At 44.1% G+C, this 23,924-nt stretch overlaps 1 protein-coding gene across 1 annotated transcript in view; it reads right to left on the reverse strand.

Moving 5' to 3' along the window:
* The window catches only part of Cyria (CYFIP related Rac1 interactor A), a 105,451-nt gene that overhangs the window by 18,012 nt on the left and 63,515 nt on the right, over window positions 1–23,924 (reverse strand). Inside the window, exon 3 of the mRNA XM_040730720.1 lies at window positions 12,853–12,932. Coding sequence (XP_040586654.1) covers window positions 12,853–12,922 — 70 coding nt within the window. The 5' untranslated portion in view covers window positions 12,923–12,932. The remainder of the gene's footprint in view (window positions 1–12,852; window positions 12,933–23,924) is intronic.

Raw genomic sequence — 23,924 nt, forward strand, 5'->3', positions numbered from 1 at the left:
GGCACCGACAAATTAAAAGAAAGGTAATATCTAAAAATAAGACAGAAAATTATAGACCCTAATGAGGTTTCTAGACACTGGGAAAAAAACGTTTTCTAGAAGTGATACAATGTCAACTAGGGGAAAAACTGGTCCACGGTTCATGCAGATCAGGGGTTAGGAAATGAATGAGGTTTGGAAGGCGTTGGAGGAGTCAGGCGTAGAGAATGGGATTGGAGGTGGGAGATGGAAGGAGGTACACACACAAGAAGGAACAGGGTGGCCAGGGGTGAGGTGGCTGGATGGAGCACAGCTGGGCCAGCAGGGGAAAGAGAGGTCTGGAGAGAGGTCAGGGGCTGAAACGAAGGGGAAAGCACAGCCGATTCTTCCTCTATCCCTGGATCCTATGCTTCCCACAGACACTGGGTAAATATCATCAGATCTGAGGCTTCTTACAATGTGAATCACTGCATATGTTATCCCTTCTTGTTTTCTCAAAGCAATATGGATATCATAAAAAGAAGCCTGTGCATCCATGAGCTAGGAATCCAGTCACTACAGAGAGTACTTCAGTGAAAATCCAAGGGAGGGGCTGCGAGCTTCTAATTGCAAAGCAAATAAAAATGAGGCACTCGGGAGCTGGAGAGACGGCTCAGTGGTTAAGAGTGATGGCTGCTCTTCCAGAGGACATGGGTTTGAGTCCCAGCACCCACAGAGTAGCTAATTATCTTTTGTATCTCTAGATCCAAGGGATCTGATACCCTCTTCTGCTTTCCTGAGGCATGAGATACATACATGGCACATAGACATGCATGTAGTTAAAATATCCATACACATGAAATCAAAACAACAATGATAAAAACCACATTTAAAAAAGCCCTCACCCAAATCCAGGAACACACTGTTTATGAGGTAGAAAATTTTCAGATGAGGTATTTAGAGAAGAGACAAGCAAAGTAGACAGTGTGCCCAATCTAAGGGTTCAGAGTTATATAACTATGAAAGAGGGTTGCCTTTGGAAGGCGAAAAGATGTGTTCAATGTCCCCTGTCATGTGGTGGTCCCATCCTAACAAGTCACTAAGCAGCAATATCATATGAAACAGAATTAAAACTAAGTTGGCTATCAGAGCACAGACAAAATCCAAATGGCATCCTGTTGCTGACCACAGAGCACAAAAGGAGAAAGCTTTCACACCACTTGCTAGAAAATATAGTACTTTCAAAATAAACATCTTCCAGGGTAGCCTCAAGGTGGTCCTGCAGCTGGGGACAGCCAGCTCCTGTCTCCATGGCAGGTGAAGTGACAGTTTCTTATATAAACTGACATGCACATTCTTTTGACCACAAAGAGTTTGCATGAATGGCTTGTGGGGGTGGTATCCTTTCTGTGCCACAAAAGGTGGGCTTAGAGATGTGTTGGCTCACTTTTCTGCCATAATTTGTTAGTCTCATGGGATACCTGATTTCTCCCACCTTCCCTGGCATGGAATTGAAGTCAATTTTTCTCTCAGCCAAGTGTTAGGCCCCTCTTGCCAGCCAACAGACCACCCCACCATGCCATCTGGCTGGAAGGTGAAATATTTACAAAGGACTCAAATCATCAGTGGCTCTACCTTTCCCAATACAGAATGATAACTAAGAGACTACAATCTCCAAACATCTGACTATGTGACATGTTGTTGTCACCTATAAATGTGTTGCATTACACTTATAGTCATCCTGGGATGTGTATGGACCAGGCTGCATGTTGGATGTGTCTTCCTAGTGTCTACCTCATTATGCAAGTTGGAAAAGGACTGTGTAATCCCAAGTGACATTTAACATTGTCCCAAATCCATATGGAACCCAATGATTCATCCCACTTTCATCCCACAGGGAAAAACAACAACAAAAACAAAACCTAATTAATAAGAATTTTATCTACTAGACATAGGGCTCTGATCTTACCTGTTTCATTTGATTACATATTTTCAGTGACTGTTTACTATATAGTATATGCTCAAGGAAAATGTGCTAGCTAGATAGTTGAAGGAATGATTTATATATATGCTTTTCACATGTTTTAGGATTTTTTTTTGGTGACAGGGTCTCACTTGCTTCAGGCTAGCCTTGAACTCATTGTATACACTATTGATTGTCTTGAATTTCTAGTCATTGTACTTCTGCTTCCCAAGGGTTAGAAATTCAGGTGTGTGCCACATATCTGGACATGCTGGGGATGGAATGCAGGGCTTCAGGAACACTCTATCAACTGTGCTACAACCTAGCCTCTTTTGGGGATGCTTGTCTTTGAGTCCTGAGCTCTTTGGACACTTATATCCAGTATTCTTATGATATCAGATTTAATGGAAATACTCAGTGGCAATTCGGGAAACTGAATTCTGTGGGGAATCAGTCAGGAGGAGGGATGTGGGTGCCAGGAGGCGTTGTGATAAACAAAGTTCTCATCCCCATTCTGTTCTGTTTCCTCTCCATAAATAGCTTATACACTGTTATGTGACTGCCTGTAACCAAACTGACTCCCCTTCATCAACATGTGTGCTTAAGTCTCCCATTGCTCAGGGAGATTTGTGGCTGGCAAGCTCCTGGAACATTTGTTCTCTCTGGGAGAATGCAAAACTGCTCAAGGTCTCCCCCTTCCAGTCTGTAACTGCCCCTGCCTTGCTTTCCAGGACAACCCTGTAAGAGGATTTGGGTACTTTTCCAGCACTCTTCACATTCAGACTCAACTACTGACCAGATTTTAAAAGTTTATTGCATTTTCAGATGTCAAGAGATGACATCTTGAAAGGGACCCTGAAGAATTAATGGTGGAAAAGGTTACTGTGTTTAATCCCCCAGCAACCTTGAGAGCATTTGCTAAGTGAATAGCAATTCTGATCTATGCTCTCTGCTCTTCTATTTTTAACACAAAGCTTGACTTTTTATGAAATGGCACACCACTTGTGCATACACACACACACACATACACACACGCACAAATACATACACACACAATTATCATATTTATGTGCACATACACAGGTAACAGACACTCACATACTTACACACACATTCACATATACACAAACGCATACACACATGCATATACGCATTCACACCCACATACACACATGTAAACACATATACTCATACACACATATACACATTCACACCACCCCTCATGACAGCAGTGGGTCCTCATTTCCAACTGTAGGCAATGAAGTCTTTGGTGATGTTTCTTCTACGACTCACATTCTGAACTCCTACTCGTTCTCTATTATTTGAGTGGATTGAGAGGAAGTGAGTGCTCATCCTATCTGACGATGGAGCTGTTAAAGCCCTCGTGATTTACACAGGCAATTTCAGAAACCAATACTCCGAGCAGGCCCGGAACACCTGTATCCTAGCCATTATCCGGGCGATGATTTAAGGCATGTTTTGGACTCCCTGCTGTGGAAAGTGTGAAAACGCATCCTGTGGATTGCGACCTTACACACCCACTCTTGTTGTCAAGCACTCACTACATTCACGTGTCTACAGCTTTTAGCAGATAAAGCAGCCTTTTATTAGTTAAGATGAAGGATATCAATTTTGTTCGCAGACAGGGAACACACTGATGTCTCCTCCCTTGGCTGTGATTGCCAGTGACGGCGCATGTTGACTGCCAACATTTTGGGAGTCACTGGAGGGTAGGTGGAATATTTTTGATATTTTTTTTTCAAACCAGAATGCCTGGCATTCCTCTGTGCTAATGGGGAAGAAAGCGGTTGTCTTTGTCAGAAAGATTTTCAGTAAAGCTACCACAGGGAAAACAACAGCAAACCGGACAGGGGCTGAAGGGGCTGTCAAATCAAAAGGGTTTTATCTCCGTAAATCAGCCAAGGCCTCATCCTGTCTTCAAAGGCAGCAGGGACACACACACACACACACACACACACACACACACACACACACACACACACACACACACACACACACACCTTTCCCCCACAGCCCACTTGGGCCTGTGAGGAGAACTGACAAAGAAGCGAATTAACCTAAAATAATCTGAGGAGAAGACACAATTTACGAGATGCCTTTGGTCTCCGAGGCAGCCACGGCATTTCATCATCGGGATGTATAGCTATCTCGGTGCTGGGTAAACACTAGAGCTCGGAGCAGTGGAAAGGATTGGCTCAAGCCATAAATTAAATCCACGGCCCATCTTCCCACCCACTTCCATGCTTTCCCAACCCCTCCTGTGTTCCAAATAAACTAAGAGACATAAATAATTACCTGGTGTTAAGTCTGGGGGACGTAAGATGGTAACAACCTACAGCGAGATGTTGTTTACGGAAGCAGCTTGAAATTTCAAAGGTCCATTGAACAATATAAGCGGGGCCGGGCTGACACATTTGTTTGGACAGGACATTAGTCATCACACACTGAGCCCAAAGATCTTTCCATGGAACAATCACCCCAGGGACTGAACAGGGCTGGGCGGGTGAAGGGTTGTCTATTTCATCCGCTTCACTGGGATCCCTAGGTGGAGGTGGCACTCTGAAGCAGAGTTTTGAAAGCAAATCCTATAGCACCTTAACCCTCATTGAATACCACCCTCAGGGCACAGCAGCTAACCCCTCTAAACTCCAGATTAGATCCTGGGTGAAGGAAGAAAGGGAAGCTAATATAGCCCTGTCTGTTTCCTACCTGAAGGGATGCAGGGGGAATTTAAACAAGGTCAAAGGTCTTAGAAAACTGGAGTGCTAGAATACTATGGAATGTAAAAAAATCTCTCTGCATTTATGTGTATGTATGCATACATGTGTGTGCATGCTCACACATGCATATGCATAGACACATGTACAGAGGCTAGAGGGCAATCTCAGGTGTCACTCCCCACTTTCTACCCTGCTGGAGGGTCTCTTGTTCACCACTGTGTACACAGGCTGGCCAGCCTGTGAGCTCCCAAGGATCCCCGTGTCTCCAAGGTTAAGAGCACTGCATATGAGTGTCAGTGAGGAGGCCTAGGGAATCTATTGAGCCTTGGGCAGCAGATCAGTACCCATCCCGAGAATACACACGGACTTTGGACTCCCATAGAACAATGTGAGGTGCACTCTCACCCTGAACTCTTGGGGAAGGGTCTAGGCCCTGCCCTATATGAAATGACAGACTATGGACACCCCCATGGAGGGCCTCACCCTCCCTGGGGAAATGAAGGGATAATGGGGGGGGATTGAGGGGAGGGCATGGCAGGAGGGGAGGGAAAGGGAGAGGGACCTGGAACTGACTTGTGAAGCAACCTTGTTTCTTATCTAAATTTAAACTGAAAAACAAATTAAAAATAAATAAAATAAATAAATAAAATACATGCATCACCATAGCCAGCTTTACCTGACTTTGGAGGACCCAAACTCTGGTCCTCACAATGGCATGACAAATACTTTCCCCACCGAGCTGTTTCTCCAGGCCCTGTGAGAGCATAGCTGTCACCATTTGTGCTGAATCCATAAACTGCTTTGCAGGTCTATTCTGTTTTGATTTGTATTATTCTTCTTTGTCAAGTAAGCATACTAGAAAAGGACAATTGACCACATGATGAAAAAATACTTCCCCTCCTCTAGATTCTCTAGCTTCCTCTGAGCAGATTTAGCAGATGCAAGGCTAACAGGCCACAGGTGTAAGAGGCAGGAAGTGAACCTGAGTCCCCAAAGGCATCCCAGATGACAGGCTGGCCTGATACAAACCTTCATTTCCAAGAATAGGAAACAAGCCTTTTGTAAGTAAAGTGATGGGATGCTTTTTAGAATTTCTTTCTTAATTATCACCCACTACACAACATTATTATCCCAGGAATTTATGAGGCATAGATTTGCCTTCTAAGAGTGCTATTTTTTGAAGATTTAGCTTTAATTTTTAATCGTGTGTGTGTGTGTGTGTGTGTGTGTGTGCGCGCGCAGGAGCCCTTGGAGGCCAGAGGTACTGGTTTCCTCTAGGGAGGAATTCCAGGTGGTTGTGAGCCGCCCAGTGTGGGTGCAGGCAACTGAACTTGGATCTTCTGTGAGAAGAGTGTAGAGGGCTTCTGGAGAGCAGTAGGTGCTCCTCAGTGCAGAACCACCTCTCCAGCACCTCCATTGTTTTAGCCACTACCTACCAAGGAATATTTCTTTATCCTAACTTAGGATCTGTTCTTCTGGTTGGTACAGTATTTGATCTCTGTTTGGGATGCACCTAATCCCCAGACTATTGCTTCTGCTCTGCCTATATCTCATTTTCCCAATGAAATAAATAAAAAAACACCTTTAAGAAGAGATAGAGTCCTTCTAATACTCTCATTTTAATGTGCCACATCTCATCTTTCCAGGTCTCTTTGCTCCCAGTAAGACTTAGCATCACAGCCACTTTGTCCTTAAAAACGGGAGGATTCTTTGTAATATGGCCACTCAGTTAGTGTCCACCAAAACCAATGAAATTATACTCCATGCTCAACAAGATGACAGACACAGGAGGAGACAACAATCTAAGCACATGATTTTCTATAAACCCTCATCTGAAGAAAGTATACACTAGTGATGAGGTAAATACATTAGCAGAAGAAAACTTGCATCAGAGATGGCAGCCTCCGTGCCTGCCTCCCTGACCAAACTATAAGATCTTCAGTCACTTCAGTCATGGCTAAGAGAGTGGCTGGCACCCACAATACCCTTCAAGATCGCCTGAAGAACTAGATCGTAATAACCATAACGCAGTCATTCTGCTATTTCCATGGTTCTCAATCTGTGGGTCACAACTCCTTTGGGGGATCCAAAGATCCTCTCACAGGGGTCTCTTAAGACTACTAGAAATATCAGATCTTTACATTATGGTTCATAACAACAGCAAATTTGCAGTTATGAAGTAGCAAGGAAAATACTTTTATGATTGGGGAACTGTATTAAAGGGTCACAGCATTAGGAAGGTTGAGAACCACTAATTTAAAAGAAACAGAGGATGAAAAGGTAGCATAAATGCAATTACAATGGTGTTCCAATTTAATGAAGATATTGTACACTATACAAAAACATAGATGAACCTTGAAGATGTTACAATAGCTGAAATAAACTAGTTATAGAAAGATGCGCACTGTGATCTTACTTATGCAGTGCACATAAAAATGTCAATTAATAGATACAGAGTGTAGAGTAATGTCAGGGGCATTAGGAGTGGGCAACATAGCTGCTAATTACCAGAGGTGAAGCTTCTGCCATGCAGAATGAGTACGTTCTAGATGCAGGGCACAAAGACTTGACCAGTTAACAACAGTGTATTGTACAATTAAAAATCTGATAAGATGATAGAACTCATGGTAGAACAGAAAGCATCAAAACATTAAAAGCAATTAACTCTATGTGTGAATCAGTTTCAATCTTGACTAGTCAAAACCCCTGTTAATTTTCATGTTGGGGGAATCGAGTAAACCTCAATGTGTTAACCATATATTCAAGGACCCAAAAGAATTAATGTTAATTTTGTTGGGTATAAATCTATAGCTCTGTAACAAATATTCATACTATTGTGGAAAAAGTAAAAATTACAAGGAATATTGCTTCCTTTCTAACAAAGAGAACAAGTCACATAATCTAAAAGCCAAGTCTTTGTTATTTTTATTGTGAAAGCTGAGACTGTATTGAATGTAACATTAATCTGAAAAGTAAGACAACTGTCCTAGACAATGGGGGACAATAGGCACTTACAGGATTGGCAGAAGAAAAGTGGGAAAAGGAACATTCCACAAATGTAGGTAAGAAGAAAATAATGGGAATGTTCACATGCTTGCATGTTCACAAAAGTTCACATGTGCAAGTCCTGGCCTGGAAGCCAGGAAGCCCTAGGAGTTCATGGCAGAAAAAGAAGCAGTGTCAGTTTGCCAGCATGGTACCGTGATCCCAATGATGACGAGGGAAAATGAGAGCAGGGAACAAAACATAAGAAGATACCCTGGTTGTGTTGGCACTAGGTCTGCCTGAAGGCACAGTAGAGAGCTCAGGTTTTAAATAGTCTCACATTCTGGGTCAGATTTTGGGCATGAAGCTTAGCTACCTTTAAAAGAGATGTTTCTAATCACTCCAGTCTTGGAATCACTGCAGCCTCTTATATGGAAGGCTGATGCCTGCTGCCCACCTTAGGGACCACTGTGGAGGCTCTGGTAGAGCAATCTGCCACAGGGTCTCAGCTACACTTCTTGCACAACATCCTTCAAACCATCACTCATTGAAACAGCATTCATTAATCTCCCCTACCACACCCCTACCTCTTGACTTTCAAAGAAGAGAGTGAGGCCTAGAGAGGAGGCAGAGGGAGACAAAGGAAAAGGAAAGTAAAGGCGTGAAAGGTGCAACGGGGAAAAAAAAAGATGTTAAGGGTCTGTGGGAAAATATGAGCATAAATTGTAGAACTCACTGAAAAGGTCAACAGGAATTTAAATCAGATCTTTGCCACTGAGGAACCCAAGGACAGATGTATCTAATTTTGTATTATGTTTTGACCCAGCTTAATTATATCTATTTGACCCAGTTCAATTATATCCCATCACTGACTTCAAAAAGAATATTCAACCCTGAAGAAAGACGTGCTAAATTCATTTAAGCTGTTAATACATGCTGCTTAGCCTTCCTTTCTCTCTCCACCTCCATTGCTTAACGCTTTACCACCCAGCCTCTGGATAGAGAGCAACAAACCACAAATATTCTTCCCCAGGGTGAGCGGTGACACCTGAATGCTCAACGATCATCTCCCATTCCAGTTGTTCTCTTCCTTGACCACTGTGTGGTATTTGGACTCCCTATGCTTTCCTCACTGCCTAGATGACCTCACTGCTTGGTTCTTCCTTTCCAAGATCATCATCTACCCCTGATATTCATGCAGTACTCAAACCCCTGTTCAACCTAAGTCTAGGTGCTGGGTCACAACACTCAGTAGGGCTCAGACTCTGCCCCCAGGAATCTCAAATCAGTTGGGTATCCTTTCATCTCTACTGGGGCATCTCCTCAGGATTCCTTACCCACTGAGGCCCTTTTCAGTGTAGTGTCTGAAGTTCTCATCTGTTCACCCATTTCCCGAAGGGATTTTAGCTCTTCAGTCTGGACGTGAGTTCTAATTATGAGCCTCCAGTCTTGGCTTCTCAAATGTATATAGCACCAGCTAACCAAACCAGCCTTCATTCAAGTCCCTCTTCCCGTTTTCTCAACAGGTTTTTGGTGCTCTCTCTTCTTGCTGTTCTTCAAACATATCCTTTCTACTCTTATTTCTAAGCTTTTAATCACACTATTTCCATCTGTTGGAAAACTCCACACCCCATCTGGACCTGCAGAAAAACTAGTCACTCTGTAAAGTTCATAAAATGCCACCTGTTGCAATATGTGTCACTCTATTCCTTCTGTGGCCCTTCATTTCCAAAACCTAGATGCAAATTCTGTTTCCTTCTGTCCTCTGGTGGCATATTATGCCTTTCTCAAGTCTCCTAGCTTGTCTTCAAGTACATGTCTATCTGGTTCTCCACTTTAGTTTGTGACTTTTCCATCAGGCTATCCTCATTTAGTTCCAAATCCTGCTGGTGTGTGGCTGACATGGAAGTCACATCATGGTCAACATACCCTTTATCTCCAAACCACAGACTCAAGGGAAAAGTCTTCCTAAAGTCCATATTTTCCACTTCTCTTATCATTGATCTTTCTTAAAAACCTCCTTAAGAAATACAATATTTAAGCCATGGGTGGTTGTGCGGACACCAGACTGCGCGGCAGGTGGTGGTGGCACACACCTTTAATCCCATCACTCTGGGAGGCAGAGACAGGTGGATCTCTGAATTCAAAGCCAGTCTCGTCTACAGAGCAAGTTCTAGGACAGCCATGGCTGTATACAGAAATCTTGTCTGGGGAGTGAGGGATATATTTAGAATAAAAAGAGTATTTCTATTATTGTTTTGTTTGTTCTGCTTTTTCATGTTTAGTTTAGAAATAAAACATGTCTTTCCTAGTCAGAATAGAATGATGCTAGGGTACTTCAAATAAGCTGTTGGCTGCTGTGATGAGCATTTGGGGACAACAGAGCAGAAGTTTGGAGCTAGAAGGGCCCACATCCCCATCTTATCTCTCTAATCATTCTGTGTATGACCTCAGCTCTGTTAGTTCCCTCCTAGAGTTTAGGAAAAAGAAAACTAATCTTCTGGAGAATATGAAAGGAGTTTCTTTCTATTCTCTCTTTGGAAAAAGAAACAATTTTTGTACATTTTTCTAAATTTATATTTTCTTTACAAATTACAGAAAGCCATCAGGCATGGAAATCCAGTGCTCACTTCCTTGTCTTGAAGAAATTACAATATGTGTAAAGGGAGCTTTTGCATCACAGACATCAAATTTCAATTTCTCTATCATTTAGCCACCAGGACCTCTCCTTAAAGAGTACAATGACGTCCTAAGCACATGACTGAGCAGATCAGAGTGCAATGACAATAGCCCTCCAAGGCCACCTTGCCTGCTATGCAGCAGGGAGGGGCTTTCCAAGGCAAACCTCAAAGCCCTAGGGAGGACCAGTGGGATTGTTTTCAACCCTTGAAGGCTTTACTTGTACCCTTGCAAGGTTCTGAAGATTAATCCAATCAAATGATTCAGCATTCATGGCAGCGTAGAAAGCCAAGAAATCAAGACAATTAGACCACCAGTGGGGGGGGGGTGTCATTGAATTCTGGCAGGTAGGTGGGAGTCAGCAGACTCATGTGGCATTTAGGGCTTCCCAGCAACAGCGGACATGGGATTACTCTGGGTTCCTAGGTGTTCAGAAACTGAATGAATGGAGACGTAGACATTATTCTTAATTACTGCATATGCTGAGTGCAATCTTGCAAAAGGTGTAAGGTTAAAAATGGAAGGGAACGATTAAAGTAACAAAGCGGAGTGGTTAGGATTACAGACAACTTACTTAAAGCTATTGATGGAATTTTACTTTAACAGTAATGTATGCATACATGTACGGACATATATTCAGACACAGATTTCAGAAGAGTCATAGATAAATTCATCTTGAGTTCTGAGCCAAAATCCTTATCAGACCAAATAGAAATGAAACCAAACCAAGCCAAGCTGACCACTAACAGCAGGGAGGAATTGGGTTAGGTCAAAAGCCAAGTATCTTTCAGTGAACATAATTAAGAGTTTCGTTATCAGAATTGATGAGTTCCGGAGCCACTTATTGGGCGGCTGTCTTAAATACACCAAAGACACCATACAACACCTTGGAGAGTTTTTAGTCTACAACCTGGAAAGGTCTTCTAGCATTTAATTAACAAAACTGCCAGAAAATTCAGTCTATATGTGAAGACGTTATGGCCATTTTCTTTAATATAAATACTTAACAAATTAAAGTTTCAAGCAAGTTAAAGTGGCAGTAGATGTGAATACAAAAGAGATATCCAGCTGTGTTTAAACTACTGTGGGATGTAGTTTAAAACAAAAAGGGAGCAGGGAGATGGCTCAGTGGGTAAGAGCAATGGCCATGCAAGCCTCATGACCTGGAATCCACGTTTAAAAAGCTGGAGAGGTTAGCTAGCATCTGTAATTCCAGCACTCCTAAAATGAGATAGGAGCAGAGACAAAAGAATCACCCAGAAGCTTCCTAGCTGGCGAGCCTGGAGCACGCAGGGTAGAGCTGGGAGTATACAGGGAAGAGCCTAAACTATGCAGGGTAGAGCCTGGAGCATACAGGGTAGAGGCAGAAACCATGAGAGAGAATGCCTCAAAGTACAAACTGAGAATCAGCTCCTGAAAGTTGACTTCTTCATGCACACTATGCCATGTGTGTACTCACATTTACATGTATCACACGGTGGGGAGGGGGGCAGGCACACACAGGCATACACGTACAAAGGGGAAAAGATTGGAAATACTAACCTAGTTTGAACCAGCATAGATTCAGTAAATAAAATGAACAAAACATGATCTCTGCTTATTTAGCAATGACCTTTAGGCCATTCTTACTCCAGAAAAAATTTAATTATAATGTTTTGGTAAAGGAGACATAACTTCTATTTAGCATTTCTGTTGCTATGACAAAACACTCTGGCCAAAAGCAACATGGGAAGAAAGTGTTTATTTGGGTTGCACTCCTGCATCTCAACCATCAGTGAAGGAAGACAGGGCAGGAACTGAAGCAGAAAGTCTGGGGAAATACTCCCAACTTGTTTGCTCCCTGGCTCACAGCTCAGCTACCTTTCTTAGGCAGTTTGGGGTCACCCGCCTAAGGATGACGCTGCCCACAGTAGGCAACCAAGTCAGTACCCCATAGACACAGTCACAGGATAATCTGATTGAGTGTTCTTTAATCGAGGTTCCCTCTTCCTAGGTAACTCTAGGTTGTATCATGTAGAAAACCAAAACTAGGGCAATAATCTTTTGAGAAAAATGCATATGTACATTTCAAAAATCCAGAAATAATTTTACACAGTTAGATAATACATAAAATAGATGGCATTGATGAAAAATAATAATGCTGAATTCTGGGTAGGCACTTTTTCGATTGCATGTACTTAATGTCTGCCCAAGTCAGTTAATGTGTTTGCCATTTTTTCTTTGGAATGTGGAACAGTACTGTATATAAAATCTTAGGGAAGATTCATGATAAGGTTTCATGTATATCATACCAAAGCTAATTCTTATAAAAATCAGAGAAAACCATGGAGCAATTAAATTAAACCTTCCTCTAGGTTTCTAAAATTCATAAAGAAATGGTGGAGAAGAACAGCTTAGAAACAATGTCAGAAAGAAAAGTATGATGCCATTTGAACTTGGTTTGAAAATCTCTATTGCTTCCTTATGAAACAAGCTACAAAGCAAGTGCATAGCTTCCATTACGGTGCTACAGTGCTCAGAACTTACTTTCAAAATCCAGGAAAAAGTGTGGATAATTCTCAATTTCCCGGGTCAGGACCTTGAGCAAGTTTCCCATGCCAGCAAACCTAGAAAAGACAACACGAAAGCAAACACCATCAGGGATGTGAAAAGCTCCGCCTTCACGTCCTGAGGACCAAGGGGAGAGCAGCTCCATCAAGTGGAGATGAGCCTTTACAACTGTCATCTTACAGTGCATCCCTGAGCTGCTGGGAGCTAGGTAACCCTAGGTGGGGCTCCCTATAGCACAGCGGTAACGGGTGCGTGTGTCACAGGCCCCCAAAGTGCACACTTTGTACCATTCCACCTGTCAGATAATGATAATAAAATAATAATAATACTTAAGCATATTTGAAGCAGAAATTTGGCTATTTCTATGAAACGTTCCCATTCTCCTCTTATCCTGCAGCCTCTGTGATCATGCAGCTGACACCTCTGCCTCACTTTGCTTCCTGCTGGTGTAGAACAAACCATATATCACTGGATAAGTATAACAGACAGGGTGCCATTAAAATATCTGCCAGGAATAGCAAGGGTTCCTCTTTTCTCCTCTCTCTTGTGTTCTCTTTTAACTTTTCTTTCCCCCCTTCCTTCCTCTTCTTCCTCACTCCCACCATCTCTCAGACTTGCTAGGTAGCCAAGATTTCCAGGGTCTTGTTATGTAGTCCACACAGGCCTTGAACTCACGATCCTCCCGCCTTAGTCTCCAGGTGTATGCCAGCATGCCCAGCATACATTTTCTAACTTTTGTGAGAAAGAGTTCAGGAAACAGATTTCAGGTCCCAGGGACTCTCCTGATGCATGTTAGAGACTAGATTTCTCAAATCATAACTCCTACACCTGAGTTCAATTCCTGAATCCTACACAGTGGAAGGCGGGAACCTACTCTGACTCCATCTGGTAATGTGTCATCTGACGTCTACTTACCAGTGTGTGTGTGTGTGTATGTGTGTGTGTGTGTCAGACACACACACACACACACACCAGTAAATGTAATTTTAAAAGAAACAAAAGGCATAATATCAAGAAAGTCATTCTCGATGAAACAGCAGCCTCAGGGGCTGGACAGTTGGCTCAGAGATTAAGAGTCCTTATTGCTCTTGCAGAGGACATGCTTTTATTCCTGCCATCTACATGGTGACTCACAACTGTCTGTAACTCCAGTTCCAGGAATCTGATGCCCTCTTTAGACCTCCATGGGCAGCAGGCAGGCAAATGGTATGTATACATACTCATAAAATAATAATATAAGTAGAGCTAAAAAGAAGAGCTTTTAAAAGAAATGGCCTGAGGTGTGCATAGATGCAGGTAAGATCCGCTGGCAGATACAAATCTGCTACTTATCTACATTCCATAACCTAAGATGAAAGAATAGGCACGAATTATTTTTGAAGTAACCAGCAAACATTCTACTTTCTCAGACTGAGATATTATCAACTGTCTTCTGTGGAGGCCTCTCACCCATGTATCCCATTCATTCGACATATTTATGGGGCTGAAAGCAGACCCATGCTCTATGGAAGGATTTCATCTACGTCTGTTTTACAGATGATGACGGTACTTAACACCATTATCACTCCATCATGATCATCCCAACAGCCTTCAGACACATGTAGGATTTCCTGACGGACAATGGGGTTGGTAGGCTGCATGCAGCTCTGCAGAGGAGAAGGCCAATGGAGGGATAAGCTGTACTTCTCTCTCTAAAGAAACAGCTTCCTTATCCTTTTCATCCTCTGCCTTCTCACCATTTCCTGTGCAAACACATCCGAGCAAACCCCCCAGACCACAAGCTCTGTCAGATGTAAAGCTCAGGATGGGCACGGTCCATCCTGTCCTAGGCAGTCTTCTCAAGACCTATTAGACCACATTTTAATGAGCAATTCCAGTTCTGAGCTGGAGGCACTTCTTAGAGGAAGATGATTCATTTAATAGTAGGCTGGCCCCCAAACCTAACAACTTAATGGAAGTTAAATAGCCTCAACTTCCTTATTTTGCTGCTTTGAGTGTGTCTCACATTCACTTCCTTCTACACTCCTGTTTTATAAGCGCCGATCCACACATGGGAAATATGCCAAGCCTTTGAAATTGTAAAAGACCAAAACAAATAAATTAGACATATCTCCAAATGTTCCCCGTAGAACACTAACTCCATAAGGTTACATGAGATTGTTAGCCAACTACAGTAAATAGTTTGCAACAGGATTCCAACACCAGCCATGCTCAGTTACCTGGAACATCTGGGATTCTAGATGTGTGGGCTTGCAACCCAGGTACATCTGGAACAATGACTCAGGGGCATGATGCTCTATTAGGGGTTAATTCTGTTCCTTCTGAACCTTGGAAGCACGTCTTTCAAATGCAATGCAAGAACCCGAAATTCCTATAGAAATATTTCATCTCATTGTTTTCATGGGAAAAGAGTGTAATACTTGCTACCTTTTCCCAAGGTCAATAATACAGGATGTTTTATTCTCATTTAGGTAAGCCTACCAAGTGGATGGACACATCACAAAGATGGTCATCAGATAGCGCCATCTATCATCTGTCTATCTATCTGTCTGTCTGTCTGTCTGCTGTCTATCTGTCTGTCTGTCTGTCTGTCTGTCTACCTATCTATCTATCCATCTATCTTGCACACAATCAAAATCAAACCCAGGGCTATGAATGTGCTCTCTCTGAGCCATGTCTCCAGCCCATCACAGCACTTTTTAAATTGATACCTGAACTCCACTTAGAATGCCCCTCACCTAAACCCTTCATGGCAGAGATTCTCCTATTTGTTCAAACAATTACTGCATCAGCACACTGCTATGCACCACAGTACTAAGGAAATGGCTTAACTGAGATAAATTATTACTTGAGATTAAACATATTTTATGTTAATCAATAAAAGAGTAACGTTTTACACTCTGCTGGAGGACGCAGACACTGACATAGTTAAGTCGGAGCAAAGAGTATACAAAGGGCTGGTTGCAAGCAGGACACGAAGCAGGGGTCATCGGGCCAGTAGCTGGAGAAGGCTTTCTGCATCTGAGCTTTGGCAGAATCAAAGAGCAGGAGGCAAAAATAGTCTCTTTCAGGATTCGGTATTAAAAAAAAAATACGAAGATCACAGTGGGTAAATAAAGACATCATGGTTAAGAGCAAGTGAAGACAAGAAAACTCCCCTCTGGCTCAGAGCGGCTGCTTCAAAGAGGATGTCTGAGGATATACTAAGTCACAGCTCCCGTGGCAGAGCAGACATATGGGTGGCAGAGATGCCTGCTCTGGCAGTCCAGGGGTGTACTCCAGAGCCGCGAAACCTGGCATGCACGCTCTATCCGGTGACTTCATGGCCACCCCCTTCTATAACACGCTGCTCCCGCTTCAAGGGTTGTCAGCTGCTTGTCATTCCTGCCCAGCTGCAGGAGTTTACGTCGCAGAGAATACAGCCGGGCAGAAGGTGTTTGGGACCCCCGAGGAACCTTATTCCTTAAAATAGTATCATCTGAGAACAATGTGGCAGCAACTTGTTCTTGCTCTTGGTTTTATAGGAAACAGGCCAAGGTTCACAACTACCCTTCAAGAACTGATCAAACCTATGTTGAACATCCTCAAACCCAGACAGGTGCAGGAGGGGACTGTAGTGAGGGAAGCCACGATCACAATGGCAGCTGATACACAGCCTACTTGTAGCCCAGGGTACACATAGGAGTTTAATCTGGCTGAAAGTAATTAAACACATAAACACATGGCATGGGTGTTCACTGATTATTCATCAATATGTGGGAATAATAGTATGTTCCTGGTACTTATGGAGAATATCAGCATGTCATGGGGTACCTACTATGTGTCTGTAAGCTTTCCCACACTTTCGTTGTTCAAATCTTACAACAACTTTCAAGATGTTCTGTTTATGTTCATGTTGGTTACAGCAGAACAGAGTTCAAAGTAGGTTAACTGGTCAATGGACTTACGCTTGACTTTGGAAGTCTTAGAATGCAAACATCAAGTTCTTTTCTCCATTGGAGACAAAGTATGACACTAGACACTCCATGGGTCCCTGTCTGGGGACATCAGAAAATCTACAGTCTTCTGAAAGTGTATGAAGGGTATGCTATTATGGCAGGCATATGGTCCCTTCTCCAGGGAAAGCCACTACAGCTTCTATGACATAGCAAAGATATCCGCTTGCCATTGGCTCTGTGGCATGCAGGAAGCTTATGCTCCGCAGCGGTTCAGAGAAAAGATGAACCACATAGGGCAGCAGCACCTGGGCGAGTCTGCTTCCCTCAAGAAGAGAGCTGACACTCACAGACGGGCCTGGGGAATATGGGTGGAAGAGAGAGTTTTTCCATCTGGGGGATATTAGGAGTTAGGAAGGGGAAGGGATGCAAGTGGGGGTGACTGGCTAAGATCCCTCCAAATAGTAAAGACAAAGGATGCTTCTCTGGTCTTTTAGGTGTCTGTAAAGACAACCTGCATGGCCTTGACATGGGAAGCATCTGTCTTTAAGGTGGCAATTTCGGATATTGTGTGTGTGTGTGTGTGTGTGTGTGTGTGTGTGTGTGTGTGTGTGCACTTTCTCAGCTCTCTGTTCACTGACATTTATAGAACTGGCTCTACTATCACTTGGTGGAAAATCCACAATATTCCAAATGAAATATTCACTGCTAACATTTCCAGTTTCAAAAAAGAGAGAAAATTAATTCTCTCTCTCTCTCTCTCTCTCTCTCTCTCTCTCTCCCTCCCTCCCTCCCTCCCTCCCTCCTTCCCTCCTTCCCTCTCTCCCTCGAAATTCTACTTTGGCTTGGAAGAAAAAGTTTAAATGCCAGCATTAGCTGTCTTCCCAGAATATAAAGCCAAATGCAATCAATCAGGGCTTGTTTTTAAAAAGCTGTGTCCAAGCCTGGTGGTGGTGGTGCACACCTTTAATTCCAGCACTCGGGAGGCAGAGGCAGGCAGATCTTTGTGAGTGTGAGGCCAGTCTGGTCTGCAGAGCTAGTTCCAGGATAGTCAGGACTGTTACACAGAGAAACCCTGTCTCAAAAAAACAGAAGAAGAAGCAGAAGCAGAAGCAGAAGAAGCAGAAGAAGAAGAAGAAGAAGAAGAAGAAGAAGAAGAAGAAGAAGAAGAAGAAGAAGAAGAAGAAGAAGAAGCAGAAGAAGAAGCAGAAGAAGGAGAAGAAGAAGAAGAAGGAGGAGAAGAAGAAGAAGGAGAAGAAGAAGAAGAAGAAGAAGAAGAAGAAGAAGAAGAAGAGAAAGAGGAGGAGGAGGAAAAGGAAGAGGAGGAAGAGGAAGAGGAGGAAGAGGAAGAAGAAGAGGAGAGGGAGAGGGAGAAGAAGAAGAAGACAGAAAAAGCTGTGTCCCTCGTGGGCTCACATATGGGAATGTGTGAATGATGCTTGGTCCCCTGTTGGTGACTTTTAGGGAGGTCACTGGGGGTCGGCTCTGAGAGTTCGTAGCCTCACCCCAGTTCCAGCTGGCTCTCGGTGCCATCATGTTTGCAGCTGAGTCATAACGTCCTAGCTTCCTCTCCTGTCCTAACTGACTCTTGTTTCTCTGGAACTGTAAATCTATAAGTTTGCTTTTAGTCACAGTGTTTTTTAATCCCAGGAACAGAAAAGTAACAAACACAAGGAAACTCTGTTTGCTTTCCACAACAACATGTAACCGGTTGTAGAAAAATGTGAATGATGACCTTTGAATCATATGCACCAAATTTCCATGATCAGTTTTCAGGAGATGATTTTATAAACTCATCTAGAAGACTTTTTTTAAAGTTATGAATATGTAGAAAATGAATTACTATATCAGAGCAATTTCTATCAACCTTGAATTCAGAACAAGTCAGGGCAGAGGGAGAAAACAAAATGAAGGTCTTAACAGTGTTTGTTTTGCAACAGTTTTTCTTTTCTTTTCCTTGAGGGTCTAAGGTAGGAAGCAGTCAGTGCCTGTATCACAAAGGGTGGAGTTTGCTGGCACTTTGAAGATGTCACCATCTTCCTGAATCTAGGGTATTTAGTCTTTTGATACAAAGACTTTAAGAATCAAAAACTCATATTAACTGCATCTCCATATTTTGGGAAACAAGAAGTTTCAATCAATGAAACTTTTGTTTCCTCTGTAACATAGTTCATAAACCATAAATAAATCATGAACGCAATGGCATATATTCATAGGACATCACATCTTTGTCAAGGAAGTGTCTGGTCATATTCATGGTCAACATAAGTTTGTAAAGCTATGGATACCCGCATTATGAGGCCCGTTTTACAAACTAAAATACCATGACTCAAGGGATGTTAATGTTCCCCCTCAGGCATTCTAGATGGAGCCTGGACTTCCTGATCTGTTGTCTCCATGCATCCTCAAATTCCTCCAGGAAACACTGGACATTGGGATCCTCTTTTCAATACCTTAATTTACAGGGCAAGGGAAATGGACTCTGTTGATGGATTCGGTAGATTTAAGCAAGGGGACCAGATGTCATGTATCTCAATTGTGGGGCCCAGAACAGCTTGGGCAAGCCATGGCATGCTTAATAAAACCAGTTAAAAAGTAGGCCCCTGGCAGGCAGCACCAGGTTCCAGGAAAAGCCAATAACTGACACCTCCCAGAGAGAGCTGGCATCTAAGGGGAGGTACCTGCCATTCCAAACACCCCAACCATTAGATGATAAGATCACCAGATGTCCTTGAGTCCAATATGCAACTATCCCCCTTCCGCCCAGACACCCCTAGACAAGTGTCAGCCAATAAGGGTCTTGAACCCTGGAAATTCCCTCAACCCCAAAACATCTACTATGACAAAAACTCTACCCCACCCAGACTCGGCACTGTGTGCTCTCAACCGATGTGTCAGACAGATGGAGAGTCCAAGCTCGAGCTTGAATAAACGCTCTTTGCCTTTACATACGGGACTTGGAATCCTTGTTGGTTTTGGGGGGACCCCTTGATCTGGGCATCACACCAATCTCACACTTCGCTAACCAACGCTTTTAAAGACGTACCATTGGAAAGTACAATGTGCTTGTGTCACTTGAGGGTTTGAGCTCCCTGTCAGAAGTGTCTCTCCCATGCACGCTGACTGAGCAGGCTCAGTTCTCCTCCAAGGACATTCTCAGTGGGAATTAGGAGCTCTGCTCACTTCACTGGGACCGTGATCCGTGTGGCCCCTCCGTGGGGCTTACCCATGTCCTGCAAATAGCATCCAATCCAACATCCCCAAGCTCAATCTATTCTCCGCCTCCCCATTCATGTGCATATTGCTAACAGAACATACGCCTTCACAAGTTCCCATGGATACCTATTGCCTGCAGGGCAGTAGACACCCACATGCATGCCCGAGACACAGAAATCCGGGCCTCTGCTCACTTCCTCTATGCCCTCTTTCCTTCCACCCGCTCCCTCCACGCTAGCCACAGCAGGACTCTCCTTATTGCTTCCTCACTGCCACAGGGCCCTTGCATGTGTGTCTCTTCCTGCCTCCCACTCACCGTCACCCGCAGGTGGTGACGGCGCCGCGTGCCTCGTGGTGTTTAACTTTCACGACCAAATGCGTGAGACAGAAACCATTACAATCCCAATTCACACTAACCTCCCCAGCCCCTCAACACAGGAGCCATTGATGGCTTCCAGGAGAGGGAGAGGCAGTTTCCTTAGGAGCGTGGGCTCCTGGTAGATTGACCGTGTTCCTGTGGACGGTCCTTCACCCGTGCATACACGGGCAGCGCTATTAGCACTCGGGGTTATGAGAGAAAAGGGGTGGGCGTGACAATCTGGAGGGGGACCCCAAATCATCCCGATCTTTCACCCCACTGCAGCCAAAACACACCCTACGCCGTTGAGCAAGGGGCTTCATTTTTGTTGCCCGTGTGCAGCCCATAACGCAGCTGGGGAATATAATCGCACGCTTTCTCGCGGCTCTCTCTGAGCGTGAGGTGTTCTGGGGCAGGGCTGCTGTTATCACACCTCATTGCATTCCGAGCACTTGGAGTGGGGCCTGGCAGACAGTCAACACTTTGTCCAGGGCTCCCAAGCGTCAGCTCCCCGAAAGCAAATGAGAAAACCGAAGGCTACACCGGCAGCTTTTCAAAGAGCTAACACTAGCCGCACACGTCTATATTTCTGCTTTGATTTATTTTACACACTGAAGGTGACTGTTGTCTCTTCCCTCCCCGGAGTGTGTCGTGAAGTTTTACTGGCTTATAAAATGTGGGCATCCGGGAACTGCTGACACAGAGAGTGACTTGCCCAGGACTGAGGCAAAACTCCAAGTGGGATCTGACCTCCCATCTCCGAGGACAGTGCCTTTGGGTACACTGCTACCTGGCCACCTTGCTTTGCCTTGAGTCTGACTTGATGATACTACCGGAGTCTGGTTTTCCTGGGGTCTGCAAGCCAGCATCTGAACACAACATCTGGCTCGCTGCGTGCCCTAAGCCAGGGGAGGGGAGGCCTAAGGTCTCTCCAACCCTCTTCCCACCTGCTCCCCCAGCCCTCCTCTCCCTCTTGCAGCGCAGAAAGGGGCTTTGCTGAGGCTCCCTTCTCTGCTACAGGCCATGTTCTCCACAAGATTAACTTGCCGGAAGGAAGACTGGAACTGAGGCCACCCTCCACAGCCACGTATGTTGTCCCACCTATTGTTCATCCTCTGGACTATTTGTCTTCCCCTGAAAATCACTTCTTTTTGTGTTCCCTACTGGAGTGTATGACAGCTCCCACTTTTCTCCTTCCATAATGAAGGGACTTAAGGTTCCACCACCTGACCCTCCTGGGGAGGGGCCATACTTGGCCTGACTGGAGCACCTTCCCATTAATGTGTGTGTCTCAGCACCTTCAAGTCTGTCAGTCATCGGCTTAAATCAAATCCATTGTGGGGCCTTTAGCAGTTGGGAAAAAGAAAGTTCCTTTCAGCCAGAAACATTCCCAGTAGACTAGAGTTCTTGCTGGAAACTGTAGTTCTTGCTGTTTAGAATTGCAAGTGAAACAAATGACCAGCCTACACCATATTAGCTACAAAATGGGTGGTTGAAAAAACCCACAAAATCATGCTTCTTAGGTTGAGGCAATGGCTCAGCAGGTAAAGTGGTTGCCTTGTGTGGTGATTTGAATGAGAATGGCCCTCATAGGCCCATGGTTTTGAATGCTTAGTCATCGGTGAGTGGCACTATTTGAGAAGGATAGGAGGTGTGGCCTTGATGGAGTAGGTGTGGCCTTGTTGGAGGAAATGTGTCACAAAGGGTGAACTTTGAAGTTCCAGAAGCACAAGCCAGGCCCAGTGGTTCTTTTTTCCTGCTGCCTATGGATCAAGATGCAGAGCTCTCAGCTCCTTCTCCAGCACCATGTCTGCCTGCACACCACCATGCTTCCTGCCATGATGATAATGGACCAAAACTCTGAAACTACAGGCAAGCCCCAATTAAATGTTTAAGAGTCGCCATTGTCATGGTGTCTATTCACAGCAATAGAACACTGACTAAGACACCTTACAAACATCAAGACCCAAGAATGATCCCCCAGAATCCACAAAGAAAAATCTGGGGATGATGGCAGGCATTTGTAGTGCCAATATTGGCTAATCAGCCTAGCATACTTGGTGGTGAGCTACAGGTCAATGGGAGACTCTGTCTCATAAAAACACAGTGCATGGCACCTGAGGTTGTCCTCTGGTCTACACACACACACACACACACACACACACACACCACAAATACTTCTGGGGGGGATTACATCAATGGAATGAAGTATTTTAGCTTGTTAACTCTAGGAAACTGAATTTGTCAGGCAGATTATAAGTCTAAATTAGTTGGGCTGGGTGATGAGTCTTTACCAATTTGCCATCTTGGGGATGAAGTCATAGGGTTGTCAGTTCCGCTGTGGAATGAGTTGCCAAGAACCCAACAGACAATTTCATTCTGAGATGAAGGAGGAACAAAGCAGAACTGAGTCTATTAGGCACTTTCATCCGACCATAAAAATGAGTTAATGGCTTAAATGTGTTTTCAAAACGTTTTAACACTACAAGTAATGTTTCTCAAGTGGGAAAATGTCCTGATTATTCTCATGATCGTTAATATCGAGGTGTCTCTCTGAAGGCTTTGACATTCTCTGGGGAACTCAAGCTCCTGAAGTCCACTTGTAAGCCAACCCACAGGAATTCGCAAAACAACAACAACAACAACACACACACACACACACACACACACACACACATTCCACACCAAGGGACCATAATGGAACTGAGCAATTAAGTGTAGGCTAAAATAGCCCTTTCAATACCTGAGTTCAGTTTTCTAAAATAGTCTTCTACCTCATCACAGCTAATTCTCCCATAAACACCAATATTACAGCAGAAAAAAAATGGCCAAGAAATGAGGGCAAAATTAGATTCTTTTTAGGGAAAATGAATCAATGTGTCCCTCCTTGCATTTCAAATTCTAGTGAAGGACGGAAGCAATCAGCCTGGGCCTGGCCGTGGACTGACCTGGCGCTGAGAGTGTGTTAGTGAATTTGTTCAGTCTCCCTCTGGAATCCAGAACAGGCTACGAGGAAACAGTCTGAAGTGAAGTGTTTGCTCCTTACTGAAGAAAACTCAGAGGGTCAGCCCACCCAGGCCAGGCGTGTTGATCTCATGTGGAAAGGGGTACCGTGGGTGGGGTAAGGAGCCTCAGAGGCCCGAGCCTTGGGAAAGCCTTGCACGATCTCTGCCGAGTTGGGAATGTTGTTTCCACTGTCCTCAAATGGCTTCAACTTCAGTCTAGAAAACTGAAGTGGCCACCTAGAAGCTACTTGCCATCCAGGCTGTTCCTACAGTCGGTTAATGAGAAGAGACCTCCAGTCCTCTAGGGTGATACGCTGTTGTCCAAAGTTCTTTTCCAGCAAAGAACAGATCGGACCCTCCAGGGGGAGAGGGGCAGTGCAGAGGGAGTGACTACCACGTGTACTGCTGGTCATCCTCCTGTAACAACTCCGATCTGGCAAGGGAGGGTTTCGCTTACACTTCTCCCCAAAAGACATATCAGTATCTGACCCGTCTATCTTTATTCATCTCCAGGAAGGGCCCTGTTGCAGGGTC

The sequence above is a fragment of the Mesocricetus auratus genome, unplaced genomic scaffold (assembly GCF_017639785.1).
Source record: "Mesocricetus auratus isolate SY011 unplaced genomic scaffold, BCM_Maur_2.0 Super-Scaffold_100024, whole genome shotgun sequence".
Lineage (NCBI taxonomy): Eukaryota > Metazoa > Chordata > Mammalia > Rodentia > Cricetidae > Mesocricetus > Mesocricetus auratus.